This window comes from Corythoichthys intestinalis, chromosome 15 (assembly GCF_030265065.1).
Source record: "Corythoichthys intestinalis isolate RoL2023-P3 chromosome 15, ASM3026506v1, whole genome shotgun sequence".
NCBI classification, from domain to species: domain Eukaryota; kingdom Metazoa; phylum Chordata; class Actinopteri; order Syngnathiformes; family Syngnathidae; genus Corythoichthys; species Corythoichthys intestinalis.
Genome location: NC_080409.1, coordinates 31190177 through 31211923, shown reverse-complemented (window position 1 = coordinate 31211923; position 21747 = coordinate 31190177). Strand labels below are relative to the sequence as shown.

At 38.6% G+C, this 21747-nt stretch overlaps 1 protein-coding gene across 2 annotated transcripts in view; it reads right to left on the bottom strand.

Moving 5' to 3' along the window:
- Window positions 1–248: 248 nt before the first annotated feature.
- hs6st1a (heparan sulfate 6-O-sulfotransferase 1a) overlaps window positions 249–21747 on the bottom strand; it is a 147531-nt gene continuing 126032 nt past the window's right edge. Inside the window, exons 2-4 of one of the 2 annotated variants that reach the window (XM_057859501.1) lie at window positions 21265–21490; window positions 13216–13464; window positions 249–4146 (exon numbers count right to left, since the gene is read on the bottom strand). In XM_057859501.1, coding sequence (XP_057715484.1) covers window positions 3841–4146; window positions 13216–13464; window positions 21265–21490 — 781 coding nt within the window. In that variant the 3' untranslated portion in view covers window positions 249–3840. The remainder of the gene's footprint in view (window positions 4147–13215; window positions 13465–21264; window positions 21491–21747) is intronic. The other variant, XM_057859502.1, reaches the window with a different exon arrangement.

Genomic DNA, 21747 nt, shown 5'->3' with positions numbered 1-21747 from the left:
TCACCTCCAGTTAGGGTTTTGCTGTCTATTTGTTTATTTATTTTTTAAAATGCCCTCCTGTTAAAAAGTTTTCTTCCCCCAGAAAATTGAGCTACCCAATGATGTATCACATATGCATATCGAACAATTTTGAAATTTGGCCAAATTGGGAATCTCAGAGCAGAACTTCAAGTCACCTGAGTGTTTTCCGCTATATATATATATATATATATATATATATATATATATATATATATATATATATATATATATATATATATATATATATATATATATATATATATATATATATTTATATATATCATGTCTGTATTTCAATCGATTTGACCAGCTCGTTGTTTGGATCCAGATGTGTCGTTACAACCCTAGTGTCTATTGCTGTCATTGTCAGGCAAAAAGGCCCAACTAAGAAATGTACCCCCCTCAAACCCCAAAATTGTCCAATGAGAGTTGATAAAACCAAGAAATTAAAAAAAATGTAGAAAATATTTTTAAAATATATTTATATATAAAAATAATGTAAAAAAAAAATAAAACAAATATCAGTGAATGTGTAGGTTTCCAATGTGTGCACTTTTCCCAGCATGTGTCCTGGCTCAATAACAATGGGGAACCAATAGCTAGGAGTTAGCCTACTACAGTTTAAGGCTTCCTTTCTATTGACAGAGGCCTGGCTGCACATAGTATGTTACTTCCCCACCCCTGACGCACAGCACATGGAGGCACTGCAGCTCCAAAGCTGTCAAATAGCTAACGAACCACCCTTTTGGTCTGCGAGAACAAGAGACAGTAATATAAAAAATAAAAATAAAAGAAGAGTCAACACTAAACGAGACCATTTCCTCCCTACCCCCTTCCCCCGTGTTGGAGTCGGAGGCCTTGGCCGCGACCTTGATAGCTCGCCGTGAGCCGTGCTAATTGGCTGTCAAAAGTCTGCAGGTGAAACTCCCTCAACGTCGCCGTGAGGGAGGGCTTCGCTCAAGCTTCGATGGTAAGAAAACAACCACAACTATATATATATATTAAAAAAAAAAAAAAAAAACGAATAAAAGGAAGCTTCGAAAAGCTGTCCGAGGCAGCTACGTTGGTCTGCTTTGAAGGGAAAGACAACACCTTTTATCATGTGCACCCCCTATTAGAAAGAATCATGTTCTATGAAGTTAAGAAAACAATTAATTATTTTTTTTAAAAAATGCGTAATAACGGGAAAAAAAACCTTAAAAGCCAGTATGTCCCTAAAGCAGATGAAATAGCCATTGGCAGACATTTCTAAACAGCTTTACTAGTTAAACCAGGCGTGAGCAACTTTTGATACTCAAAGGGCCGTTTTGACTGTCTCCCACCAATTAAGGGCACTTTTACACTAGCACTGTTTGGTACCTTCTAAATGGACCAGAGTTCTTTTTCTCAGATCGTCATCCGAACTCTTATTTGGACCAAACAAACGAACTCTGATCTGCTCAAAAATCGTGGGTCTCGGTCTGCTTTAAGCGCACTCTGCTTCGCTTGTGAATGCAACCGGAGCAGGGTGTGCTTTTGCTACTTTATGTGCATCTCCACATTGTGACGCTGCACGCAGAGCATTCTTGGAAGCGGAAGCGCAGCACACACGCTAATTAAAATTCAGAATGGCAAGATGACAAATGATGAACCACGGCCAAATGTTGTTGTGCTGCGCGAAGCAGTTGCATTTGATACACAGAATTGGGTTCTAATGTGGCTGTTGTGTTTTGCATGCTGTTCCAGAACAGACCGTGTGAGAGTGACAGTGGCCGAGGCAGGCGGACCCTTTCGTGAGTCTCGCTCTCCTGGAAGTGGCGACAATTTCCAAAGTCCATAAAGTCACGAAAGTGAGAACGATCGTAACCTGGGGTACCGCGCGGTTTCCTTTGGTAGTTTAATTTTCCCCTATGCATTTTTTATATGCTCCAATTAGCTCGGCCTAGAGTCGAGGGGGGCGGGGCAGCGGTGACTTAATTTATGCTATATTATGTGCAGTGTCACTGCACCACGAAAAAAAGCCATATCCCTCAGTGGAAAAAACAACAAGAGTGACCAGCGAGTAATCCATGCAGGTTTTGTATAAATAAATAAAAATTAATATGATTTAGATCAGGGGTAACAAACTTATCTCTGTCACGGGCCAAATCGTAGCTATTGCTTCATTGGTGGTGGTGGTGAGTAACAACAAATTGACAATTATTTCGAAAGTCAATGAATCATTGATACGTTGTTGACCTAAAAATGGTTGAAATCTGCTTTTTTGAGCCTTAGCAAATATAGCAAATATTCTCAGATATGCAGCATTTGTATTGTATTAATTGATTTAAAATTCCTGACTAAAAAAGGCGGGAAAATGTATTTATAATATTATTATATTTTTAATTGGTTAATGTTGTTTATTTGCTTAAAAAAACAAAAAAGTGGTTAATATTATTTACATATTTTAAAATAAAAAAAGACTATACAATAAAAAAAAAAAAACCAATCTCCTCAAGGTCTACAAACATTTTATTATTTTACATTTTTTACATTTTTATTTTTGCGGGCCACAAAAAAATTATGTTGCGGCCCGGATCTGCTCCCTCCCCCCACTTCAGTCACTTCAGTTTGACACCAGTGATTTATATGGTGCTTCTAACGCTTTCATTGATTGCATGCCATTGACGGTGATGGAAAAACCAGAATTGTTCTTAAAATTAGCTGGTTTTACATTGGCCGCATACAGTAGTTATAACTCAGTTATAACACAGTTATAACTACACACCAAAACTTGCTGCTCGGAAAGTTTGGTGGCACAGCGTGAATGCTGAACCTTTTTAACAAGTCATTTGCAAGTGTTGGTGCTGGTCCTCTTGGTCTAATGTGAAAGTGCCCTAATATAATACCAGGAGCCACAAAAGTCCCTAGTCATTGAACATTGAGGGCCAAATACTTTAGGTTTCCCCTATTTTGACACTTTTTCTTATTATTATTATTTTTTTTGTAATAGGACAGGACCATAATCTTCAAATTTTGAATTACTTTGGAAAAGTTTAGGATCTCTAAATGGACAGTAGTTACTCGAGTGGACAGCCGTTTAAGAGTTGACTTAAGACCTTTTAATTGACCATTTTTGGTCATTAAAAAAACTAAATAGCAATTACTATTAAATTTTTTTCAGTTATTATTAATTACTGTATTTTTAATTTCATTTTATACAATTGTAAATAAATTTATAAATGAATACAATGTTAATAAAAGCTAAATTCATTAAATTAAAATGAATAAAAACAGAAATACAAGTAACATTTTTTTTTGTTCATAGTGTTTAACTCATTCCATGCCATTGCGGGCAATAGATGTCGAATTCTTTTTAACTGGGAGGAGTGGCCATGAATAGTCATCTCTCAGCACACAATGGCTGCACTAGTAAGTGGAGTTTAAAAATGATTTTGTTCACTCTCAGATGTCGAAAAAATGCGCAATTTGCATACCTAAGCAACCGTCTTTCACATGAAGGTCACTTATATGAGGTGTTGTCTTTCCTTTAAAAAAAAGACAAAAAAAAAGAAAATGAGCTAAGGTGTTCCTAAAAGTGAGCGCAAATTTTGGAGCAAACTGTCCAGGAAATAGATGAATCCTTCACCATCTGAAGTGACACGTTTTTGGGAGAGAATGTTGGGAGTCAGCAAGTTTAAAAATGCTCCTCAGTCACTAATGACGGCTGGAGGTACCGAGGAACTCAGCGGGGGGTAACGGGCGAGCGCTAATAATCCGCCATCCCCGGTTGTCATAGCAACAGCCATTTTTCTTCTTTTCTTTAAACGGTCACTTGAAATGCAAAAGCAGGCTTGGTCGCTACCAGCGGTTGATGATTTGGCTCATGTAGTCCTCGGTGGGGAGTCGGCCGCCCCCCGCCGCCTCCTCCGTACGGCCGCCCTCCTCGTCCTCATCGTCCCGCTCTTCGCCCCGGTCGGGGGGATGGCGGCGGGCCGAGGGCCACGGGCCGGAGCCCGCGCCCTGCCGGCTTTGCTGTGTGTGGTTCTTGATGCGCTGCAGCCGTCGCTCTTGCTGCCTGGTGAACTGGTAGCGCTGCTGGAAAAGATCCCGGGCGTAGTCGTACAGCTCCATGTCTAGTTCGTTCAGCTCCTCGATACGCTGCACCTGTGTGGGCAAGAGGGGAAATTGACACCATTTCTGTGTACAATGGCTCAGATTTATATACACTATATTGCAATATAATAACAAATGTAGTATCGTTAGGGGTGAGCATCGTTTGAATTTTAACGGTTCCAGCTCAGATTCCGATTCCACGTTTCGATTGTGGTTCCAAACAATTCTCGATTTTGATTCTTTTAACTCATTTGCTCCCAAAAACGTATAAATACGTTCTATTTGTAATTGCTTCAGTGTCCCAAACCGTATTTATGTCTTTTGCGTTTTTTTTTTTTTTTTTTTGACAAGATGCATCTATAGGTTCCGATCTATCTAAGATACAATGCACAAAGCTCAAAACCCATTATAAAGCAATAAAATTGGCCACTGGAGGTCAGTGGTGCATTTGGTAAGAACTCATCTTGAGCCAAGAAAGAAAAATAGTCAGGAAACGGAAGTTGGAGGGATCTTGTAAAGACGCGTGAGAATTTGAGAAAAATGTGGAGAACGATCTGAAAAAAGGCAAACGACACTGGAGGAATGTTTTGAAAAGAAAACGAAACCATCGTCAAAGAAGGATTCAAAAAAATCTATCTTGATGAGACAGACGGTGACGTCCACAACAGCGTCAGGTTCCACACGCGTTCTTTACTCCTTAGCCTGAGGTTGAAACCAACGATGAAGATGATAAAGATGATGAAAAAAGTGAGACCGATATTGATCCGGACTCATCAGATTACTCTGAGCCACCTCATTCAACCGGAAGCAACCGAGATCCTTCCCCAGTGTTATGTGCGCAAATAGTTCAACAGTTTAGTTATGTGTAAATAAATTGTTACTTTGCGATCAAAAGCTCTATTTGTCTTGTTGTTTGTTATTTTGTAGAACGAAAACATTATTCAGATGTTTGGGATGGCCCGTGCTGCCCGCGAGCAGAGCCCGCAGTGACTAAAAAGAATTCACTTTCTGAGACAGACGGCGATGAGGGAAAGTTTAACAGGCTGTCGCGGCCAGAACAGCGTCATCTTTCAGTTAGTTAAGTGTAAATAAATTGTTACTTGTTACTATCAAAAACTGTATTTGTCTTGTTGTTTATCTTATTTTGTAAAAGGAAAACATTATTCAGATGTTTGGGATGTAACTAAAGCCAAAAATAGCTGTGTATAAGTTATGTTTGAAATGTATGCTTTCACAAAAAGCTCAATTTCTCCGTTTTTTCATCAGAAATTGGAAAATTGCTCAAACTAAACTATTTTGTAATGCTGATTTCAAAAGAATGGAAAAAGATATGAACTTTTTTTTCTGCTGAAAGAACAGCGTCTAATTTTTCTTTTGGTGGGTTCCATGTTTATATAGCAATAGAACAGAATTTTCTGTGGGCCTTGCAAAATCAGTCAAAATCCAGTAAAATGACCGGGAGCGAAGGGCCTTGCTCCGGTGAAAATGGCTGGGAGTGAATGAGTTAATAGGCAGGGTCAAAAACATTGCATAGCTTTTATTAATTTCTTAACTTCTAGATTATTTTTTAAATTATATAAACTTTCAGTTAACTTTGATATTAATTTCTCACAGGGCTATTTTTAACTTGTATGTAAATATCAGTCTTTGAACTTGAATGTGATGAAGTTTCTTTCCACTGGAGAGCACTTTCTCAAAGAGAAAACATTTACACATATTCTTTAGCCTATGTTTTAGAGCAGACATGTCCAAAGTCCGGCCTGGGGGCCAAATGCGGCCCGTGGTCAAATTTCATCCGGCCCCCAGCCTCTGTCATAAAATCAATAACATCTGGCCCGCACACAGACTTAATGAATTGGTCAGCAGTAATGCAACCAGCATATGAAGTAGCTTACACACGAAATGCTGCTCCTCACCCACCACCCACTAAAAGGCAGCAGCACTTCAACCCTTTATTGCCAAATGCATCACATTTGATGCACCTAAAATTTCATGATTTTCAGACTAATTTAGAATTTTGACATTTCTTTAAAAAAAAAAAAAATAAATAAATAAAAATTATGGATGCAAGTCAACACATGCATCTGCAGGTTCCATGAGAAAAAAACATGATTTAGCATGGGTTATAGACATTAGAGCGCTTATTACACATATTCATTTTGACTTTTCCTTTTCATAAATTTGAAAAAAAGGTTTCATTAGGACCTTATTTTTCAAATTTTGGGATTCTCTGATAATTGCTTCATGTTGCAGGTATTTAAGGGCTAAGCAACATTACCACATTTACCCACTAAAAGGCAGCAGTACTCTAAGCAACGTTACCCCATGTGACGCTTCACTTCCAATTTTCTAAAATCGCAACAATCAACAACAAAAAAAAAAGTTGACTGTGACGGCCGACGCTTCAAGGATAGATGGAAATTGGACTATTTCTTCACTAAAATACGCAACAACTGTGTCTTGCCTCATTTGCAAAGTGACAGTCGCTGTTTTTAAAGATTTCAATGAGGCGATATTACCAAACAAGGCAACTTGAAGCTAGTTGAATTTTACAGCAGTATTTCGCAAGAGCCCGAGAGTCGAAAGAGAACGTCGCAAAGGCTAGTTGCGAGATTGTTGAAATTATTCACTGAAAAAATAACAAAGCAAATGTGACACACTGAATGACTTGCTAATTTTTGCTTAAATATATTGTTCTACGTAAAGGACGTCAGCCAAGGTCGGCCCCCCACATTTTTGCCACGCCAAATCTTGCCCCCTTTGCAAAACGTTTGCACACCCCTGTTTTAGAGTGTCTTATGTTGCAGGCATTTATTGTATTGCATCATTTGTTTTACGTGGTATTTCAACAAGTTAGTTAAGGGCTGACATCTTACGGGGAGTGTTCTGTCCCTTGATCTTAAATTGACTACCGTACTTTTTAAGTTTGATTTCTTTCTAAAGTGATATATTGTTCATCCGTCCAAAAGATGTCACGATTGTAACTCCTGACTACAGTTTTTCTTTGGTTTTGTTAAGTGCGCTTGGCTTCCCCTAGTGGTGACTTACTGAAGCAGCAGGCAAAATGAACTTATTACTTTAGTTGGAAAAGAATCCTTGATGTGTACAGAGTACAGACCAGTGTTTTTAATAACGGAGTTAGAATATAACAGCGTTACTAATGGAGTTATTTTTTCAGTAGTGAGTAATCTAATTAGTTACTTTTCTCATCTTGGCAGGGAAAGGCGTGCGTTACTCTGTGTTACAATGTTGGTTGACTGACGTGAGAAAAGTCTGAGTAAGACGGACTCACTGAGATGAGAGAGCAGAGCAGGAGTGGGGAGGAGGCAAGGGAGGGTGACGCCGTTGCAAACGCGATGCTATTATGCTCGGTGGCTCCAATAATACCTGACTGTAGCCTACAAATTACGCTCACATGATGCTACGGTAGGTATCACATATATTCAGAACTAGATGCAAATGACAGACACGGCGGCATTAGCAACATGTATAAAGAACTAGATGCGTTAGTAAACAGCCGTCATCTTAAAGCAGTAGACTTCTCAGGAAGGCTCTGTTGTAGAGAACCTTCCTAGCGAACCAAGTAACTTTTTATCTAAAATGCTCCAAAATCGGCAAAACTTAACTTAAGCATCTTTAAATGATGAAACAGTTTTAAAACTTGACACGTCAAAAGTAGACAGAAGGGAACCAATGCAGAAAAGGGAGCAATTTTAACAACTGTAACGGTTGATTCACAACATTAAATGACTTCCATACACAGCAAAGGTTACTATCTAGTTATCACTAAATCCGCAATACCCCTGTATCTAGTTACCGTAATTTCCCGAATATAACGCACACTTTTTTCCCCCAAAATCAACTTGTAAAATCATGGTGCGCATTATAAACGGGTACAATTACATGGATGGAGACAGAAATATATATATATATATAAACCAATTTTTTTTATTGACAAGGCCACGTTGTGTTGAAGAAACGTATGCGGCGACCCGTTGCCGACCATTACGGTACGTGACGTCACCATTTTGTTTCGGTAATGCATCACTCTTCATAAAGCACAGAATTTAGTTTCTTGAACTCATTTGAGTCAACGTTTATTGCAGCTCTGCAACTCGGACCATAACAAACGTAAGCACACAGACTTCCTGTGTCCGTCAACTATATCTGTCCCTCGGGAAACTCAAACCCAAATAACAATAGTTCCTATTGTTACTGTCGTGTTGACAGCGATGAGCTCTCACGGATTTCCAACTTACGTTCTCACTTTCATTTTACCGTATCAATCCACGGAGGAAACATTTATTCATCATAATGAAACGAGCAAGTTATACAGCAGCCTTTAAAAGAAAAGTCACATCTGTTTTGTTTTCTCCTAGATTCTGGTAAGTTGGAGAAGTTGTCAAATCATATTATTACCGTAAATACTGTCAGTTTATGGTAATGTTTTGAACTACCAATGTTCTATGCTTGTGCTGTGTTTCACCAGTCAGTAAAATGACATATCTGTTTTCTTGTATTCTTCTATTTATTGGTGCTAAAATTAGGGTGCGCGTTATAAACGGGTACAATAATTTCCCCTGGATTTTACAAGTAAATTTGGGGTGCGCATTACACACGGGTGCGCCTTACATTCGGGAAATTGCGGTAAGTTTAGTGTAAAGAATTGAGCTAGGGCCAATTGTCCCAAAAACCCTTTAAAGTTCATATTGTGTGACCTGTTTATTTATTTATTTATTTTTATTTTCTTCTTTTTGGGGGAAGTAATTTGTAACTGTAATTAATTACTCTGGTACAGACACACACCTCCTCTGCACTACACATCGTTGGGAACCCTTGATAAAACAAAATCTATAAGCCTGCACGTTTTAACAGAGGGTCTGATATCATTTGGTGTGTTTATTCAGTTTGTTGTCATTTATGTGAAGCGAAGCAACACGTTTTTATGCTAGGCTAAATTAACCACTTCATTTGATTTGCTCATAACGGAACTAGTCTTCATGTGGCTTCTCCTTCGTGGTGCTCGGCAGCTATTTTTTCCGGTCGGCGGTCAGGGCATCGAAACTTGGAGTCGAAATAAGAAAATTCGAACGGTTCTGGGAAGACCAGAATGTTAGTCCGGATCCCATCGAAGCTACGAAAACTGTCATGTGTCCCAACACGTCACAGACTCATACGTCACACACTAAACGCCAACAGAAATATCGGCCGGCCAGTATGTTGAGAGGATATATGATTTTTTTCCCCAAGATTGGCCGATATTAGCTAATATGATATAATACGATAACTTATGTTCACTGTTTGAGTGATGATCTTTCTCAGGAAGGTCGACTGATATATTGGCTGGCCGATATATCGGTACGATAGAGAGTATGTTTTTTTAAAAGATATTTTCACTGTTTGGGTGATGAGCTTTCTTATAAAGGTTGACCGATATTATATATCAGCTGACCAGTATATTGAGATGATATCTGACTTTTTTTTTCCAAGATTGGCTGATATCAGCCAATATGTAGCTGATATAATAGGATAGCTGGTTTGTTCACTGTTTGAGTGATAATCGTTTTCATGAAAGTCCACTGATATATTGTCTGGCCAATATATTGGGACGATATATGTTTTCTTTTTCAAGATCGTCCAATATCAGCCGATATATCGCCGATATAATTGGATAACTGTTATGTTCACTGTTTGGGTAATGATCTTTGTTAATTGTAATTTTACCCCACCTAGTGGTCAGTGTTGCAAAAGGTAGCAGAAGAAAAATTTTATTTCTAATATATGTTTATGTAATGAGTGTTTTAATTGTCTTTCATAATCAATCTGCTTTAAAAAAGTATATTGGCTTCAAATATCAGTTTACAAAATTTGTTTAAGGGATAGGCAATTCAAGTATTATTATTATTATTATTTTTTATCAGCCATATTAGCATTGGGCTTTGAAAATCTCATATCGGCCCATTTACTCAACACACATACTGTACCAACTACTACTACATTACGGAAAAATTAAGCACTGCTAAAAGCAGAAAAAAAAACACGTCATTGTGGGTATGCCTTGCAAACATTAGATTCTACTTGAGGCAAATCAGTCATTTTGTATGCGTTTTATTAAAATAACTTAAAATGTATCATTTTATGGCATAAAATTATCATGATATAATATAATCAAAAGCAAAAAATAAGTTAATATCAATCATAAACATGAAACAAGAAGCTTAAGATTCCTGCAATTGCAAAGATTTTGATTCCTGTTAAAAATCATTAAATTCTCAGTGAATAATGCATGAATCACCAAGAGGGAAAAAATGAAATCATAAATATGCAGGCGGTGGATATCTTTGAAGGTTTGGTGCCGATCCAAACGAGGTTTCTTTGACCTTGACTACCGAGCGCCGGGCTTTCTCGCTGCGGCAGACGCATGTAGAAAAAGCATGTAGAAATGAGATACTATATAATATCAAAAAAGGATGAGGCTAAGACGAGGTCTAGACTTCAGAATGAGAGCGTGGAAGAGCATGAAAGTGGGATGTGCCATTTGGGCAGCTGACAGAGGCGGCGAAAAGAAGCCATTTCCCCAGTGGAAATGGCAACAAAAGTGACCAGCGAGTTAACTATGGAGCAGGAGCAGCCAAGATTATGAGCTCCAAATGCATAAATTAAAAAAAAAAAAAATCAAACAATAAATCAAAATAAATACGATTTAGATCAGGGGTATGAAACTTATCTTTATAATAGGCTATTACTAAGCCTGTCGCAATATGCAATAATTCAATTTATTGCGCGATATATAAAAAAGAAGGCGGTAATTTTTCCGCTGCGATTTATCGCCTCGCGTGCACGTGCGTGCGCTACCAACTGCGGAAAATGCATCTTCGTACCAGGTCCGGTAAAAACTAGCGCCGGAGCCAATCGTTCCCATTATATCCTATTGTTCAACGTATACCGGCCACGTCAGTGCTCCGGAGTGACTGTGGACCATCTACGGCGCGCCGGTGCTGTTGACGTGTGGCCACTCCCGTCAGGAGTGACATTTCACGCGAGGCGGCTATTTTTCAGCACAACGCCGGATATTTACAACAAAGTCCGCCAAAACATTGTTACCGACTTGGCTGCGACGAACAACATCGCTTTGACAACGAACAGCTGAATGAAACTAAGAGCGCTGTGCTTCAAACGCGTCCTGTTTATGAAAGTCGATTGTCAAATGCTGGTTGTGAGTAGTAATGAGCAGAGGTGACTTCAGCGGCGCTTGCTAACTTTTTCAATGCGCCCACACACTAGATATCATGAAATGGCAAACTAGATGTGCTACGTCCCATGCCATTGGCTACGTGAGCCCAAAGTGATTATGGGACACGTAGTCCATATACTACATCGATGAATTCTAAACTGTCATGACTGAATGGAAGTTAAGAAGGCCAAATCAATCCATACCATTGACTATAGATAATGTTGCAAATATTGTTAATTCAGTACGTGACACAGATGGATTCGGACCACAAATAGGATGTCTTGCTCATGTAGTAAACCTAGCTGCTAAGAGAGCTGTAGCAATCAACAGTGTGCCCTGCCTCACTTTACAAACAGTAAAGATTGTTCTCAGCACTTTTATATAATTTTTTTTCATATCAGTAAAAAGTAAGCACAGAAATATTATGCACTAAAATGCATGTTTATATGATGGCAATTTAATTTTTGCTCGTTAGCAAAAAACAAAAAAAACAACAACAACAAAAAAAAACGAAACAAAAAATATAATTGTTATTTTTTTACAGAGCATTAAATGTATTGAATCGGATCCAAAATTGTGTCCCCCGTATCAAAAATCATACCGAACCTTGACTTAATTGTATCGTTGCATCCCTATGGAACACCATTGCAGAAGCTATGACGGGAAAAGTTTTCATTTGCCTAAATGCTTAAGTTATTAAGTGCAATTTTTTTTTTTTTTTTTTTTAAACACATTTTATTTATTCTGTGTTTCTGTGCGGTATCAATATTGTTGATTTTTACTTAAGAGGGATGGTCTATTGTTTTAGTTGTGATTTCTTTAAGAGTATTTTTGAATTTGAGAGTAAATATTTATCGCATTTAAATTGGTGTACTTAATCTATTAATATATACTGTATTCTCACTGTGTTATTGTAAATTGGTTAAAAAAAATATTGGGGGGGGCGCAATAATATCGCATATCGCAATAATTTATGAGAATAATTATCGCACACTAAAATTTGTTATCGCGACAGGCCTAGCTATTACATACATATATACATATATACATACATACATACATATATACACATATATATATATATACACATATATATATACATATATATATTTCTGTAACTATTTCGAAAGCCAATGAGTCGTTTAGACATTGTTGACCTAAAAATTGTCCAAAACCTCTTTTTTGAACCTTTTAACAGCAAATATTCTCTGATATGCAGTATTTGTATTCTTTTAATTGATTTAAAATTTCTGACTTAAAAAGCAGGCAAAATATATTTACAATATAATAATATATATTTTTAAATTAGGTAATGTTTTGTTTTTTCAAAAAAAAAAAAAAAAAAGTAAATTTACATATATATATAAAAAGATTATTTAATAAAAAAAAACACTAAAATCTTCTCAAGGACTACAAACATTTTATTATTATATTATTTATATTGATCAAATTTCTTTTTTAGTGAACAACAAAGTCGTTTACTTTTGCGGGCCACAAAAAAATGATGTTGTGGGCCGGATTCTTCAGTTTGACACCAGTGATTTAGATGGTGCTTCTAACACTTTTTATCGCATGCCATTGACGATGATGGACTAACCAGTTGCTCTTGAAATTAGTTGTTTTTAGATTGACCACATATAGCACTTAGAACTATGTATATAACTATATATGTGTTATAACTTGGTCATAACACAGTCATAACTAGACACCTAGAACTCTCAAACCCAAGTAATAGATCAACAACGGCTTTTAAGCTATTTTATAAATTAACATTGGATGCAATTGACAGCGATAGACATTCAATCCATTCCAAACCCAAATGGATTGAACGTCTATTGTTGTCAATGGCACTGAAACACGATCATTCAATGCCAGACAGTACAAACCGTAGCGTTGTCCAAGTCCACCCCAGCGGCACGTGTGCTGTTGTACTGCATGAAGGGCCGGATGAATTGCAGTCTGAAGGTGCGTTCAAACAGGAACTGGGTTTTCCTCTGGTACTCGGTCAGGCCGAAGAAGGCCATGTCACGCAAGTTCTTCTTGGCTGACTCCAGGAGGAGCTGCGCCCGCTTCTTCTCAGGCACTGTCGACATGTTGTAGCAGCCAACCAGACTCAGGTCGGCCAACATACGCACCTGCGGGACAGGAAGTGACACCGGTTGGTCAGCCCAAGTTTGCATGAAAATTCTTTTCAAATGGATGTGTGTAAAATTATTATCAGTGCGCGGAATTTGTTAGCAAAGCAAATGCAGTACTGGTCTGCTAAACAGTGAGTGATCAGCATAGCCAATAACTCATAAAACGCTCAAAATATTATAAGGAATGTCGAAACAAAAAATATATACACAGTATTAAACAAAAATGAAAACAAAAAGTACAAAAAACAAAAATTAGAATAAACAATAAAACCACTTGACTAACATTGGAAAATTAGATAGTAGGGATGCATCGAAATGAAAACTTTTGGCCGAAACTGAAAACTGAGGCCAAAACCTGAAAGCAATTATCTTTCAAAATATTATTTTATATTTATAGAAAAAAACACAATTAAGCCGTTTAATATTCAGATTTTCATTTTTTTTTAAATGTTATGTATTCATGTTATTAAAAAATGAATTCCTAATACTGAGAATGACAAAAATACAGTATTTATTGATAATATTTGGAACTGACTGACTTGGTAAAAGAGGGAAATTGCTATTTAAAAATACCTATTGACTGGGCGTTTAATCCATTTCATGGCAGGCAAAAAGTGAAGCTGTGTGGTCTGAGAACCAATAAATAGATAAAACAAAAATTCCAGAGCAAAATACATATGGGCCACATTTATTTGATTTGATGTCTTCTTCTTTTCAATTTTTTTTTTTTTTTACATTTTTCAATTTTTTTTACAATTTAAATAATTGATTGTTTTCCTGAAATGGATACTTCAGTTAATTAAATCATTTCGTTTAAAATGATACAAATGATACATATTTTTTATACTTTTTTTTGTATTGCCCATCGCAAAATTCATGAGGGCAACACTAACACTACAATGTGATGTCAAATGGAGACCCTCAAAATATTCTCCCATGTACGGCTGCAGCTATCGATTATCTTATTCGATTAATCGATGGACTAGTTAGTTCGAATAATCGAGTAATCGGATAAGAACAATAAAAAACTGTAAATACCTGAGCTGATCCTCAAACGCTATAAAAAATAAATATATGAGCATCTAAGTACAACAAAAGAACAATTAGCTAACTTACACAGCAAAAATCCATTAACTTAAATGCTATAAAATGGTAACTTATTTATTTTTACAATGCTCTTAACAAACGGTTCAAACACATATCCCCACAAAAAACTGCTAAATATACCTCTATACTAAATTACAAATGCTTTAAGAAAACATTAGCTCAAACAAAAACTTAGCTTATGTTGGTCTTAACATGGAGCAGTTGGATTCAGCAATGTGAAATGAGTTATGTCATTCACGGTTGCCACTAGAGGGCAGTGTATCCACCCAAATAAAAAACATTAAATTAGGGCTGTCAAACAATTAAAAATTTTAATCGAGTTAATTACAGCTTAAAAATTAATTAATCGTAATCAATCACAATTAATCGCAATTCAAACCATCTATAAAATATGCCATATTTTTCTGTAAATTATTGTTGGAATGGAAAGATAAGACACAAGATGGATATATACATTCAACATATGGCACATAAGGACTGTATTTGTTTATTATAACAATAAAGCAACAAGATGGCATTAACATTATTAACATTCTGTTAAAGCGATCCATGGATAGAAAGATTTGTAGTTCTTAAAAGATAAATTTTAGTACAAGTTATAGAAATTTTATATTAAAACCCCTCTTAATGTTTTCATTTTGATAAAATTTGTAAAATTTTCAATCAAAAAATAAACTAGTAGCCAGCCATTGTTGATGTCAATAATTACTTACACAATGCTCATGGGTGCTGAAGCCTCAAAAATCAGTCGCACCCAAGCGCCAGCAGAGGGCAGCAAAACTCCATAAAACACAATTAACAAGTGGGCATTTCACTTTACTGTCATTTAAATCTGTCTGAGCGGGGCATGTGCGTTAATTGCGTCAAATATTTTAACATGATTGATTAAAACAATTAATTACCGCCCGTTAATGCGATAATTTTGACAGTCCTACATTAAATGCAAACACTTAAAAAAAAAAAAAAAAACATTACAACGCCACCTCAATTAAATGAATACTCAAAGCAGCAAAATTCAATTCAAATGTTTTTTCTAATCGAATTACTTGAGTTAATCGATTAATCATTGCAGCACTAGTCTCATGGGCTGCAATTGACCCCCTGGGCCCCAAATTTGAAACCCCTGTCCTACATGAATGTTATAAAAACAGTGTAGGAAAAACGTAATTCATGCATGAAAGGGTTAAAAGGGAAGGAATCAAGGATGGAATGATAGAAGATTTGACAGAGGATTGATAGGTATGATAAGGTGCGCCGCAAGGATCGGTCCTCGGGCCCATCTTGTTTACGCTGTATATGCTTCCTCTAGGTAATATCATCAGAAAACATAGCATTAACTTTCATTGTTACGGTGACAACACACAACTGTATTTATCAATTAAACCTGAGCAGATCGGGCAAGTGGATAAACTAAGCACCTGCGTCAGAGATATAAATATATAAATACCTGGATGAGCACTAACTATCCCTTAACCCTGAAAAGACAGAAGTCCTTATAATAGGCCTGAAAAGTGTGAGAGACTATTTAACTGCCCAGATAGTCACTCTGGACAATGTAAGTGTAGCCTCCAGCACCACAGTTAAAAACCTAGGAGTTCTATTTGACCCAGACTTATCGTTTAAAGCTCATATTAAACAAACCTGCAGAACGGCCTTTTTTGACCTGCGCAACATAGCCAAGATTAGAAATATTTTATCTAAAAACGATGCAGAAAAATTAATTCACGCATTCGTTACATCTAGATTGGATTACTGTAACTCCCTACTTGCAGCTTGTCCTAAAAGTTCTCTAAAAGGTCTTCAGCTAGTCCACAACGCAGCAGCAAGACTTTTAACAGGAACTAATAGAGCACATCACCCCTGTGCTCCAGGCCCTTCACTGGCTTCCAGTCAAGTTCTAGAATTAAATTTAAAATCCACCTTCTTACATTTAAGACCATTAATGGGTTGGGGCCATCTTATCTCACCGATGCTCTGGTACCATACTGCCCCAACAGAACAAGCCGCTCTCAGAATGCAGGTCTACTGGTAGTTCCCAGGGTTTCTAAAAGTACTGTCGGAGCTAGAGCCTTTAGCCCCCAAGCCCCTGTTTTATGGAATCAGCTTCCAGCTAATATTAAAGAAGCCGAGACAGTCTGCACATTTAAGATTAGATTAAAAACGTTCCTATTCGACAAAGTTTATGGTCAGGCTAGTTGAAGTTGGATTAGACTCACAGTTCAGTCTAAGCTGTACTAGAAGCTATCATGCTGGGGGAAGTACAGCCACTGAGTTCTAGGGCTGGGCGATATGGCCTTAAACACGTATCACGATAAATTGAGCAGATTTACCTCGATAACGATAAATGACGATAAATTCACCCAAGCAGACTGTTATATAATTTGAAAATCTGAATCAATGCATGAAATACAGATTAACCGTTTCTTGTTGATTTATTTACCAGCTTTCAATGTAATATATTTAACAATTGTACATGCAGTCTAAACATTAAGTATACAAAAATTTATTGTAAACAATAAGAATTCAAGTATGAACATTTAAAACAGCTTGTATGGCTTGAACAATGTACATTGTCAAAATCAATATGCCTGTGCAAACATGTCATTTTAACACAAATTACTTACAGCTTGAACAGTCCACTTCAAAAAGACAACTTGCTGTTAATGGCTGCTGTGACATAATTACTCAACACAAGTGTTTACTGCAAGGTTTCAGTTTTTTTTTTCCCAGTGCATTTTTTAATACATACACACACACATTAAAGCTGCATTGATCTAATGACACAGAATTAAGCACATACAGAAAAATAGCTGGGGCCATTAAACGGTTATATTATAATTTTCACTGTTAGATTGCACTTTATGCTGAATGCTTTACCATCACAAAAGCTATCAGAGAAATCACACACAGACAAGAGATACACAATAACGTGATAAACTAATGCTGCATTCCAGAGAAGTGGGAAGTCGGATTTATCCCACTCGGATGGTACCAGTTCCGTGGCCTATACTACGAAGCCGGTTTTCTGGCTTAGCAGGGTAACTTCGAGAGTAACTTTATCACGTGCGACGTAAGTTCGCGGCTATGCGAGACTACGAAAGGTGGATATGTTGGAACCGAGAAGTGGTGCCATGGCAACACACGCCACACGCCAAACCTGGTCGTGTCAGAGTTAGATCTTGCTTAACATCAGGATTCCAATTAACCACGCTCTATTTAAACAGCACTCCTCCGCGGACGTGTCCTCCTGACAATGACAGCGTACTTGGACGACCCATACGACATTGGCGCGCGGATTGTGAGGGGCTCTCTCCGGAGGGCACGGGTATTTCGGGACCGCCAGAATCCGCTGGCGTACCCGGAAGATGTTCTCCATGAAAGATATAGATTTTCAGCTGAGGGAATTCTTTACCTGTGCCAACTGATCTAGGCAGACGTCACTAATGTAACCCGCCGAGTCAGGCCCTCACAACCGCGCAGATTGTGTGTGCCTGTCCGTGCGCTCTTTCGCTAGGGACAATATATGTATTCCATCGGTGATGCTGAATATCTGCGTAAGAACACTGTATGCCGTGCGATTCGGAGTGGGGTATGGAAACGCTTCAAATTGATGCATTTATAATAATCATAGAAATATGTAGACTATTTAAACATTGAGAAAACTTGCGTTTTTTTCTGCCAACTGGAGGAGATTAAATTAAATGTCAAATCCACTGATAGGACAGACGCACAAATATAAAAGATATAAATGTTTATTGAATATGCATCTTACAGTCTTGTTTAACTGTGAAAAATCGCTACAAAAGACGGGCTTTTATTTACGCAACAACGCATGGCATCCCCGCATTTCCTTCTTCTCCTGAGTCCTCACAAATATAACATAATTTTTTTTATTTGGGGGGTGGGGGGGGGTTGTCGGGCTCGGGCCTGCAAATCAAGTTTATTGATCGGACTCGGGTCGGGTCGGGCTGGATTTTTTAGGCCCAAACTAAAAAAAAAGAACATACGTATTCGTAAAGTCAAGGGGACTAAACATACAATCATCTTGTTTCGTGTGGTGATGCGTGACAATTATTTCTTACTGTTAATGTACCAAATCTTATTTTATTGTCCTGACAGCAGGCTTTATTTCTTTTCATGGACATAAGTAAACTGGCATATTGACGCATTCACAAATCACACGATCTGTAAATTCGCTGTCAACAGACCCGTTGCGCTCTACTCGCCGAAGCGGTGTTGGATTTCGCGGTGAGGGTGGATTTTAATTCCTCATAATTCCGCATGATCATCGCGCATTCCTCCTCCGTGAAGTAAGGTGCCCGTGCCATCGTCACAAGTAGTGTTTGACTCTGGTCACCGCCCCCTTTTATGTGAACGCGCAGTAACTCTGACTGGGTTGACACAGGTTCGACCTCATAATCAGCGTCGTAGTACCGATTGACCACAAACTAGACAACCAGGTTTTGTCAACTCCGGTTACCCGATGGTAAACTGGATTACTTCTGGGGAGGTTGAACTCGGTTCGTAGTATAGGCCACCGATCTCAAAACGTTCCAAGCAAATGTAAACAACAAAGATGGCTGATCGCGACGAGGTGTTTTTTATTTTGGCCATCCAAATACATTTTGACCTCCAGCGAACCTGCCTTCCTATAAGCGATCAAATAGTAGAGAAAAAACGACGGCTGCGTTATAGCCCACACTGTAAACTGCCTTTTTTAGTTACATCCTTTGCTGATTGTCAATATAAAAACATAGCACAACAAAGATAATTCACTGTATGAGAAAAAAATACATGGCGTCTCAAATAAACTTGATTTACTTCATTATTGTGTTATCATTCAATACGTTTTCATGAGCGCCAATGTGTCCAGTGACGTCAGATTGAAACAACTTGGAAGTCGGGGTAGTTCTTTTTTCTCCGACTTGGCGACTTGGACCTACCAGTTCGAGTGGCGTTCCAATGATATTTTCCAACTCTGAGGTCGGAAAAGTCCGACATCCCACTTTTCTGGAATGCAGCATAATTGCTAGATGCAGTCAGAGACCAATCCACTCATCAAGTTCAGCTGTTTCAACTAGTTTAGAGCCGCTATCCGACTCCATCACGTTCATTTGTAGCGTTAACCGCTAGCGTTAGCCACTAGCATTAGCCTGTGGCTTGGCTACCAGTAGTAAGCATTGAAAGCATCCTCTTTGGAAATCGTGAGAACAAGGGAGGACAACGGGTGAAAGCCCGTCTGGGTGCCGCCAAGAGTCTATTTAATGTCGGGTGAAAGTTTGGCGAACCTCCCTTAAGCAACACTCCATCACGTTTGCTTGTAGCGTTAGCCGCTAGCGTTAGCATACCGGCCTCGTTTGATTGGCTTCCTGATAACCACGGGATTCCATACGTAAGCACACTGTCTGCTTTCTTAAAGGGGAATGAACATAGCTGAACAACACAGTCAAAGCGGGATGAAAAGACTATTTTTTTGTTTTAATAAATTACCGAATTTACCGTCATGGTCAAAATGACGTCGGTCATCGTAAAGAATTTCGGTACCGGTAAATTTTCGGTTTACCGCCCTGCTCTACTGAGTTCTATCTCCTTTTTCCTCACTCTACCTACCACTTGTCTTACTTTATTTCGATTTTCCAATGTTAATATCTAGTTAAATAGTCTCTTCATCACTAGTCACCTGGTGTCCCCTTTCCCCCCCTCTGGTGAGGGGCTATTTTTCAGCTGCAGCCTCCTGACTATCCGGACCCCTGGCTGGATGGACGTCCTCGTTGCCACCCCCGTCTCATCTGGCTAGATGGACCTCTTCTTGTTCCTTTACTCTACTGCATCTTTACAGACTGTAACCCCGTCTGCTAATTCCCATTAGCAGTTCTGGTGCATCCTGTCTATCCGTTCTGGGAGTGGATCTCTCCTGACTGTGGTACTCCCCAAGGTTTCTCATTTTCTCCCAAAGAGCTTGGAGTTTTTCGAGTTTTTCCTTGCCAACATGGAGGGTCCAAGGATGGGGGATGCCCAGGACTTGAACTTTATTTATTCATCTTTGTTTACTTCGTTTGCCGTTTCTGACTGTGTATCATATTGCCTCTGCAAAGCCCTTTGAGACAACCTTGTTGTGATTTAGGGTTATACAAATAAAATTGAATTGAATAGGAAGCAACCCAGGTGTATGAAGGGATGCCAGAAAGAAGGAAAAGGATGGAGGGTAAAAAATGAGAATGAAAGAAAGGAAAGAGAACGAAAAGAGGGATGATAGAAGTTTGGAAGGACAGGAGAGTGGATGGTAGGATGGAAGCAAGAAAAATTGGAAAATAAGATGAGCAAAAGGAATAAAAGAAGGGTGGCTAGAAGGATGGACTTAAGGAAGGACAGATGGAAGGAAGGAAAGGTAATTTTGTATGAAAGGAATGAAAGTTTGAAAGAAGACAGGAGAACAGGAATACTAAAGAGGTTGAGAAACAGATCAAGTAATGGAGAGAAAAAAAGGAGACAATGGAAGTTAGGAAATCAGGGAGAGAATGGATGAATCGTCAAAAAGAAAGAAATGAATGAGGCAAGGAGTGATACAAGGATGTGTGAAAGCATGAAGGGAACCGGAACTAAAGAATAAATGAAGTATAGTTTGATAGCAAGGAAGGAGTAGAGAATGGAAGGAAGAAAGGAAGGCCGTTGACGTGAACATGGTGTCACCTGTCTGTTGTTGGCCAGGTTGTAGGGACAGTCCATGAACTGCTGCAGAGTGCACCCCGACCAATCGGAGCCATCGTAGCATGACGGCAGCTCCTCGGGCGTGGGCGTGCGTCCATCGCACATGTGCAGCGAGGTCTTCCACGTGGCCCCGCGTTGCACGTGACGCCATTCGCTCAGGTAACGCGACACCGGGTCCCTCAGTAGAGTGATGTAGTAGAACTTCCTGCTGGAACCACAGAGAGAGAAAGAGAAGAGAGAGGTGAGGGAGGGGAAGGCACGCAAAATTGCTTGGGACAAAAAGGTTAATCAATAAGCTAATGGGCGAGTTTAGCACAAGGACGGCTTTAAATGAATAAGATAAGACATAACTCTAGGTGTAGTTCTGGTCCTGGCCAAGCGGTGGTGCTGTTTACTGCACAAGGATCGAGGGAACGCTTTAGCACTCAGTGAACATTATTTGCTGGATACATACATGAGGATGCA